The sequence below is a fragment of the Gadus chalcogrammus genome, chromosome 5 (genome assembly GCF_026213295.1).
Source record: "Gadus chalcogrammus isolate NIFS_2021 chromosome 5, NIFS_Gcha_1.0, whole genome shotgun sequence".
In the NCBI taxonomy this organism is placed as follows: Eukaryota; Metazoa; Chordata; class Actinopteri; order Gadiformes; family Gadidae; genus Gadus; species Gadus chalcogrammus.
In genome coordinates, this window is record NC_079416.1 from 10,616,613 (window position 1) to 10,626,309 (window position 9,697).

General features: G+C 43.6%; 1 protein-coding gene across 1 annotated transcript; it reads left to right on the top strand.

Annotated features, from left to right (window-relative positions):
* Nucleotides 1–34: 34 nt before the first annotated feature.
* LOC130382496 (interferon alpha-inducible protein 27-like protein 2) lies at nucleotides 35–6,246 on the top strand. Its single transcript, XM_056590293.1, has 4 exons — nucleotides 35–110; nucleotides 239–271; nucleotides 436–597; nucleotides 6,084–6,246. Exons 1-4 carry the CDS (start codon nucleotides 101–103, stop codon nucleotides 6,182–6,184), a joined length of 306 nt encoding a protein of 101 aa, XP_056446268.1. The 5' UTR covers nucleotides 35–100; the 3' UTR covers nucleotides 6,185–6,246.
* The last annotated feature ends 3,451 nt before the right edge of the window (nucleotides 6,247–9,697 follow it).

Genomic DNA, 9,697 nt, shown 5'->3' on the forward strand with positions numbered 1-9,697 from the left:
AACGCTTTGCTGCGGTGTATTTCCGTTTCCTATTCATCTCTTTCCCCAGCGCCCCCCCCCCTCTACACCCAATAAACAAAACCTCGTAGACAGCTGTAACATGGGTCTGCGTAAGTATCTTCTCTTTAAAAATGTTGGTAAAAAGGTTTATTCAGTGTTTCGAATAGACCTATACGACAGAGAAATACAACTTTAAAATTATAATCTTATTAATAATATTGTTTTTGTCCTTTTTTAGTAAATACCGCAGTCGTTGGTACAATTGGTGCTGGTAAGCAATCTCTGGAAGTCATTGCCCTGTTTAAAATAAAGCCTGTCAAACAATTTGCTTGTAAATCAAATCGTTTGATAGGCCTATCAGATATGCTTTGTGTTAAAATCCTTCCATGTAATTATCATGTTGTCAAGTATGCTTGTCTGCTTATCTGTTACGAGGTGTTGCCGTGCTCCTTACCCCTGTACTTCTGGGTGCCGCTGGCTTCACCGGGGCAGGAATCACCGCTGGGTCCTGGGCTGCAGGCATGATGTCAGCAGCTGCCGTAGCGAACGGAGGTGCGGTGGCAGCGGGCACCACAGTGGCCGTGTTGCAGTCAGTAGGTAGGTAGGCCTATATGTGTGGCGACTCAAAACAGACGCACCTAACTGATTATCATTAGCCTATTGGGTCAATGAAAGGGAGTTCACACTAACAACTTTAAAAATGTATTTATTTCCTTCTTAAGTAACCAAAAAACAACCAGTAACATTAAAGAATGAACGTTGGTCATCAGCATGCGTGTCCAGGTGAGGTCAAACTACCCACAGCTCTGACTGAAGGTAACCTGGAACAACGGGCAGCGCAAACCAACAGGAGAGCATAAGAATGACAAACCAGCAGACTTTAAATAATTTAGCACCGGTGCACCATATCACCTACAATCTACAATATCACCTATCACAAACCAGTAGGTCATGTGGAAACCATTTCAGGATCCGTTTGATAAGTTCATATTTTGTGTGTTTTTTACTTCCGTTTTGGTGGGACAATAATGGAATAATAGGCAATGCAGTCGTTTTTGGGTGTCTCTTTATAATTACCGTGTGTATCTCTTGGTTGTAGGTGCTGCTGGTCTTGGAACTGCTGCTACTGCTGCAACCGCTAGTGTTGGGGGAGCAGCTGCACTGGCTCTGAAAAAAGCTATAAAGTTCTAAAATCAGCTGCAACTTAATTGATAATGCTCTCACTATGTCAAATAGATGTGTATTAAGCTTTACTTTTTTGCATTAGGCTAAACAGCATTGAATTTTTTAGGTGAATTGTGTACAATTAATTCATCACGTTTCCCCATGTGCATTAACAATCCTTGATAACAGAATGGGGTGAGTGACTATCATTTTATGTGTCAGTTGACCTTGTTAAACAGAATTGCTTGATGCTAACAAGATTAATGTAGCCATCTAACTAAATCCCATTAAAAGATAAATGTATACATCATCTTGGCTAATTTATTCAGTATTTAAGAAGAGCAACAATATTTTAATAATAATAATAATTGATCCGTTTTTTATAGCGCTTTTTTTTTAATACTCAAAGACGCTTTACAAAAAAAAAGGAATACAGACAGTAAAGACACTCAAACAAAAGGAAAAAAACAACACAACAATAGACAACACATTAAGAGAGAGAGAGAGAGAGAGAGAGAGGGTGGAAGATGGCAGAGGTTGATTTGTCAGATGTTGTAGGTGGTCCTGAAGAGGCTAGGGGCGGCGATGGCGAAGGCTCTACCCCAGGGTGCGGTACTGGGTCCTGGTGATGGGGGTGAGAAGGTTGGCATCAGCGGAGCATAGGCGGCGAGTGGGGGAGTGGGGATGGAGGAGATCTGTTATGTACGAGGGCGCAAAGTTGTTTAGCGCTTTGTAGGTTGTGAGGAGGATCTCGAAATTGATGCGTTGTTTTATGGGAAGCCAATGAAGTTGACGGAGGATGGGAGTGATGTGTTCTCTGGAGGGGCGAGTGAGTAAGTAGTCGGGCAGCAGAATTTTGTACATATTGCAGTTTTTGAAGAATAGTGGAAGGGGAGGCCATACAGAATGCTATTCCAATAGTCGAGTCTGCAGGTGATGAAGGCGTGGATTAGTGTTTCGGAAGCTGAGAATGAGAGTGGGTCGAAGGCGTGCTATGTTGCGGATGTTGAAGGATGTTTTTCTGACGTTGTTTATGTTGGACTTGAAGGAGAGCGTGGGGTCCATGATGATGCTGAGGTTTCTGACCAGGGGGGAGGGAGTGACAGAGTGACCATCGATGCAAAGTGAGAAGTTCTGGGAGGTGGGGAGGATGGATTTTGGGCCAAATATGATCATTTCAGTTTTATTGCCGTTGAGTTTGAGGAAGTTGTGGTTCATCCATGTTTTGATGTCAGTGAGACAGTTGGTGAGAGTGGATAGGATGGCAGGAGTAATGGCTGTGGTGGTGATGTACAGTTGGGTATCGTCGGCATAACAGTGAAATTGAAGACCATGGCGGCGGATGATGTGACCTAGTGGGAGCATGTAGAGGATGAAGAGGATTGGGCCAAGCACTGAGCCTTGGGGGATTCCGTGTGAGACAGGGATGGTGTGGGACTTGTGTTTGTTGATGGAGATGTATTGGAATCTTTCAGACAGTTAGGAGGTGAACCAGGAGAGGGCAAGGAGTCAGTGAGGCCAATGGATTGCTGAGGAGGATGGAGTGATTGACGGTGTCAAAAGCAGCACTGAGGTTGAGGAGGAGGAGAATAGTGAGGGAGCCGGAGTCAGAGAGAGTAAGAGGTCGTTGGTGACTTTAAGTAGGGCTTTTTCAGTACTGTGGTGGGAACGGAAGCCGGACTGGAATGTTTCGTACAGGTTATTGGAGAGGAGGTATCGCTTGAGTTGTGTTGCGACGCCTCTTTCCAGTCATTTTGAGAGGAATGTGAGGTTGGAGATGGGTATGAAGTTGTTGGTGTCGTCTGAGTCAAGGCCAGGTTTTTTAAGGAGGGGGTGATGGCAGCAAGCTTAAGAGGTGGGGGAACGGTGCCAAAGTTTAGGGAGGAGTTGATGGTGTCTGTGGGGCAAGAGAGGTGAAACAGGCTTTGACAAGTTCAGAGGATTGGGTCCAGGGGGGAGGTGGAGGATTTCATGGTGGCGAGTATTTGAGAGGTCTGCTATGGTTATGGACGAGAAGATGGAAAGTCGGTGGTTATGCAATTTTAAAAGGTTAAATACCAGGCCTTAATGAAGTTAGGCGTATAGTGGCTCAATTTCTGAGTTGTCTTGAACACAGTAAGAGTAGAGCTGGATAGTTAGATCCCCTATGGCAGGCCTATTCAACTAGCGGCCCGTGGGCCAAATGCGGCCCCTCTTCATTTTTTTCTGGCCCGCAAGAGGTTCCACGCAAAAAATAAATAAAATAAAGGAGAAACATAGTTGAATGCAAATCAGGTTTCTGTGTGTAGCCGGTGATACTAGCCAGTATCAGTACCCCACAATCAGGAACTGGCATCTCTTATTCTGACAATGTTTGGCTCAACCGATACGTTTGAGTCTAGCTTTCCTCATATGAATGCCATCAGAACAAGGGCACGTTGCTCCATGACCTATGAGAAGCTGCATGAGTGTCTCAGGATGAGGCAAACAAGGCAGTGCAATCTTTCTCACTGACTCACTGGCTCAAAATGTCTCATATGTACAGTAGTTCTGTTTTGTGATGATTCAAACAACATTGTTTAATTCTAAATACGTGTCCAAAATATGTGAGAACAAAATCTTTTATAATGATACGATTAAAAGTGAAGAAGGAAGGAATGCGTCTGACAAGTTTATTCCATGTAGTAGTACTATATATATTAAGTTAACACTACTTTAAGTACGATTTATTTGTAGCTATTCATTCACGTAATTTTACTCTGTGTGGCCCATGAACCCACAGTGGTTTTCCTTTTCGGCCCACTTGATAAGGACGTTGAATAGCCCTGCCCTATGCTATAATGCTGTAACAAAGACAATGCTACACACCACCTAGGTGACTTCTGGGCACCTCCAGATAAGGGCACAGGATTATGATGGAAAACCGGTTTAGTGTAACAGTTTGCAGACAATGATACCGGACCTACTGTTCCGTGTCGCCATGTAGGAGACCTTCCTGAGTGGGTGTGGCGATGGCTGGTTTAACATGGGCACACTGATTGCTCAATGCGCAACAGGTGTGCAGGGCTCACCTGGCCCCAGAGTCTAATCATACTGAGGCCCCGTTTACACGAAGGGAAAACGCAGATATTTTCACACGGTTTGGCCTCTCATTTACACAAAAACGCAGTTTTTGTCACAGAAAACGATCATTTCTAAAAACTCCGGCCAAAGTGGAGATTTCTGAAAACGCCGGTTACGTGTTGTCGTATCAACGGGTAGAAACTGGGTTTTAGGTTCTGAAACGTCACATTATGCGCCAGGAAATGCTTAACGTCATATGAGCGCCCTATGTTTACAGTTTGTTTGTTACAGGAAGACGCTCGTGTTATTCGTTGTTGTTGATTCTGAGGATTCTGATTGGCTTGCATGGATTTATCCTTCTCCCTACACTGCCGCCCATAGGTTTGGCATAGTTATAATGTCCCAACGGCGTATTTATCCGTTTTGATGTAAACGACAACTTTTTTGAAAACGATGTTGTGTGCACAATGTTATTTTTGAAAACGGAGGGGGGGAAATATTTGTTTCTATAAATACCCTGCTACGTATAAACGTGGCCTGACACATCATCCTCACACACCCCATCCTCACACACTACAAATGCATTTTAGAACAGGAAAATAACTTATTTGGTGCGGAAACGAACGCTCTCCTACATCGTAATGTGCCGTTGCAATCAAGGGGGTAATTGAAATTAATCTGATTTACCCTCCCAAACAGCCTTATGCTTTGCTTATCCATGACAGCAAACGCACACACTGAAAGATCTACAGAGCTTGTTCTCAGGTATTGGTAAACATTTCCATGACAAGACGTCGACTAAAAGTTTTCCCCTTAGTGAGGTGAGGTTAGTTGAATCGACACATTGATTGATATAAAATGAGCAAGTATAATTTATGGCTGTAATCCAGTTTTTTACTGCCTTATTTTGTTGACCGTCATAAATTATGCTGTGCTTGAGTTAAGGTGCAGATCACCTGTTTGACATCCAAATTAAAAAGCTGTTTTCTTTTGGCAACCAACAATTATTGGTTATTCTGTCTTGTATTTATACATTATGTATATGTGTTGCTTGTTGCTATTTAGTGTCGCTATTTAGTTTACAAACCTTAAAGGGATGTCTGATGCTGGGGGTGCTCTGTAGGATGTAATTCGTCATAAGGGTTGCATGACTGGACTAGACCATTCATGTTCACGTGTTCATATTGCTTATTTGCTTAAAAGGGAAACTCTTGATCTGATCTTAAATACATTGCACTTTCTAAAATGCTTTTTTAACTTTGCCTTTATTTTCCATCTATTTTACTCATTTTTTGCATGTTTTCTTTTACTTATCTATTATTGTATTGTATGACAATCTTTATATGTGAAGCAATTTGAGTCTGCCTTGTGAAAAGTGCTATATAAATAAAGTTGCCTTGCCTAAAATAATATTTTCCATCTTTTTTGGCCATGTCCTGAGAATTGAATATGAGTCATATGACACTATGTTATCGACCTTCAGTGCATTCGATAATTAAACACTGACAATGTCATCAGAATTTTCTACTTAAACAACCATACTGTTTTTTGTTATGGGTCAGTTGGAGCATTAGACAACCATGCTTGACGAAGGTAATGACACTGCTGGAACTTTGTTCCTCTGAAACTCATCACCATTGCAATTAAGACCTGGTGAGACGCCACATCATTAGGTCAGACCACAGGCAGAGAGGTACTACTACAGATCATCACAACTTCAAACCATTGAACACAATGCAGGATCTTTTTGATAATAGCTCAGATTTTGTCTGTACATTTGTTTCTTTTTTGGGCGGGACTATAGAATATAATAATAAGCAAAGCAAACAAGTCGTTTTTTTGGTGTCCCTTCATAATTATGTCTCTCTTGGTTGTAGGTGCGGCTGGTCTGGGGGCAGTGGCTACTGCTGCAACTGCTAGTGCAGGAGCAGCAGCTGCACTGGCTCTGAAAGAGGCTCTAGAATCAGCTGCAACTTAATCGATATGCTCCCCTCTTGTCAAACAGATTTCTTAATTAGGTTTTAGTTATTTGCAATGGGCTTCACAGAATTCCTTCTAAACAATGGCTCAGATAACCCCCACTGTCTCGTTGTGGAAATACAAGAGACGTCCGACAAGAAACACTCGCGATAGTGTGTGCATACACACACACACACACACACACACACACACACACACACACACACACACACACACACACACACACACACACACACACACACACACACACACACACACACACACACACACACACACACACACACACACACACACACACACACACACACACACACACACACACACACGGCGCACATGTCGCGGTCGTGTCTCATTGGCAGGCCAACGTCTCTGGGCGGGCCAGGCAGAGTAAGGGGAGGAGCTGAGATGCTTTATGACGACATAAATAAAGACATTCCAAATCAGGGCGCTTGAGCCTCCGTTTTTTCAAAGGCGAGCAGACAGCTAGTGCTCGTTTTACACCAAACGCAAGTTTTAGCCACTGGGGGACCATTGGCAGGCTAGGGGAACTCATATTTATGTTAGAAAACCTCATAAAGTGAGATTTTCATGTCATGGGACCTTTAAACGTTGGTCGTTGGTAACTGTAAACAAAGAAATCGCATTTTGTTTAACTGCTAACTAACAAACGGGTTTATGCGTTCACTGAACAAAGATTATGGAAATAAAAGACCACTTTTCCATCAGTAAAATCATCAGGGGCCTCATGTACTAAGGTTGCGTACGCACAAAAACGTGGCGTACGTCCTTTTCCACGCTCACGTTCAGATGTACAAAACGTGAAATGACCGTAAAAATGTGCGGTCCCCACGCCAGCTCCAGAGCTGTCGTACGCACGTTTCTACAGCTATTGTTCCTTTGGAGACACTTAGAGGTGACGCTGGGAAACTGGGAAAAAAGGTGAAAACAATGACTCAGAGTGATTTGCACATCAGAGACACACTAATGAACAATTAACACACCTTGCAATTATATGGGTGGCTATAAAAGCATGCGCAATGGATGAAGAAAATTGTTTTAAAAATGGCTGCGTTAGCGTTGTTAGAGGACATCGCAAATGGTCAAATCCGAAGGGCGCTGGAGACGCCGGGGCCGACGGAGCAATCCGTGCCCTCTCCTTGCTTGTCTATTCAAAAATAAAAAATTGAAGTTAATAAACACGAGTCAAAGTCTTTAATATCCTGGCATCTTTACGCACGACTTATGTGTATTGCAAGCAGCCAATTGTATGACCAGTATAATTACAGCATTTATGACTTCAGCATATTTACCTTGGGGATGATCGGTGTCCCCTTCATGGGATCCCACCACTCCGGTGAGAGCTGTGTCACCGATCAAAGCGGCCACTCTCAAATCGAAGGGGGAGAGTTCCCCCACTCCCGTCCCCCCTCCTGTTGCGGTCACGCTTCGGCGGTGGGCAGAAACCCTCCGCTTCACCTCCACCTTGAGGTCTGACCACTTTTTTTTAATTTCAGAGTGTGTGCGCTGCTGAGACCCCACTGCATTGACGGCCTCGCAAACACGCTCCCACTCACTTCTCTTTTGTTTTGCATTTATCCCTGTTGACAGGGTTCCAAATAGCATATGCTTGCGCATTTCTACCTCGTGGAGCAAAATCTCGAGCTCGGACTCCGTGAAGTTTCGTTTTTTGCCTCTGTTCATGGTGCCAGGTGATCGGATTAAGAGGTGAATCTCAGGTCCAGAGGCCTATTTAAATGAAATTGCATATTTAAATGAGGGCGTGGACAGGGAGGAGTTTGGCACCTCGGCATATGCTCTCAATTCCACGTTGATCGAGATGTACAAAAGAAACGTGCTTGGATCCATGCGTTCGCACACTTTGATACATCTGAATTTATTTGTGCGTAAGACAGTTTCTGGGTTTTGGCGTACGCCAAGTTTCAGTATGAAATCCACGCAAGTCTTAGTACATGAGGCCCCAGGGGTCTCATTTATAACCGTTGCGTACGCACAAAACGGGGCTGAAAGTTGCGTGCGTGACTTTTCACGCCAAGGTTGTGATCTACAAAAAACCAACTTGACGGGAAAATGTGCGCAGCCCTAAGCAAACTCTGACCCATGCGTACGCATGGTTTGGAGGAAAAGGAGAATTGGCGACACAGACGGTGTGGTGGTGAACTGTCAGACCGAAGAATTGCAGAGTGAGAAGAACGATTAAGTTTTATCATCGCCCTTCATCAAATTAATTTCAACCCGTATCATGCGTTAAATCCTAATCAGAATAATTTAAGTCCACTGCGTTATTTCTCAGTTATAACTCCAGAAATATCTCCTTAGAATAGAAATAAAAAGAAATTCTCTATATTTAATCCCGTCACTCCATACTGTCCACTGACGGCGCGACTGCATGGAATAAAGCATCTGTCCAACATGTGTCAATAACATAATATTTTTATGTGACACTGTAAACACATGATCAAATGTCAATTAAATCCCAAGTGTGAAAAACCAAGCCACACTCATCACAATCGTTGTCCGTTACTCTTGATGCTTTTCATGACAAATCAGGCATTAAAAAGGGGTTATGTTCAAGAACATTTTACGTGGGTAATTACAAACTGATTATCCAAGGCGTTCTCGTCAGTCTTATTACCGTAACCCTATAAATACAGAGGTGAGCGCCGTGGTAATGCTGCACCATATGGCACTTCTGGCGGACCATGCAGGATTCGGAGGGAGAGGGTATTTAGGGACCATAACGATTTATTGGTAGGCTACATAAAAATATGTAACTCTATGTCAGACCACTTCTTTTTTAATTCTGGCACTGTGCTACTGACAGAGTTCACTGCTGCAGCAACATGTTGCCACTCACTCTGCTTTTTGTTGTTGGCGATTCCAATCCCGTGACCGCCGAACAAAACTACCTTTCGGGCCTCCATCTCACCCACAAGTGTCTCCACTTCAACCTCCGTGAAATTTCGCTTTTTTGATTTTCTCAGTACTTCTGCCATTGTTTCCAACAAGACATAATACCGGCATCTGAGTCTGTTTTATATGCAGATCGCATTCATGAGGTCATTTGCATTGACCATTTATGGTTAAAAAGGGGCGCGTAGAGGGCGGAACGTGAAGCTGATTCAGCTGCGCACAATTGTAGTCAGTATGTGATTTATAGATCAAAGATTGCGTACAGGTGTGCGTACGCAGTGTTTTATAAATCCGAATATTTTTTGGCGCACGCAAAACTTTGCTTCTGGGCGTACGCACATTTTTAGTAACGATCCCACGCACAGTTTTATAAATGAGACCCCAGAACCGTTATTACCAACCCATAGACACTAAAAGCCAAAACCTTTCTCGGATGCTTGCACACCCATCGCGAGTGACGGCTACGCGCACACATGCACACCCATAGCGAGTGACCTAGGACGGAAAGTCCCGCCCAGGGCGAAGTGGCGTCGATTTAGAGAGTCCAATTTCTATGTTAGCCACTAGAGGGCGCTACAGC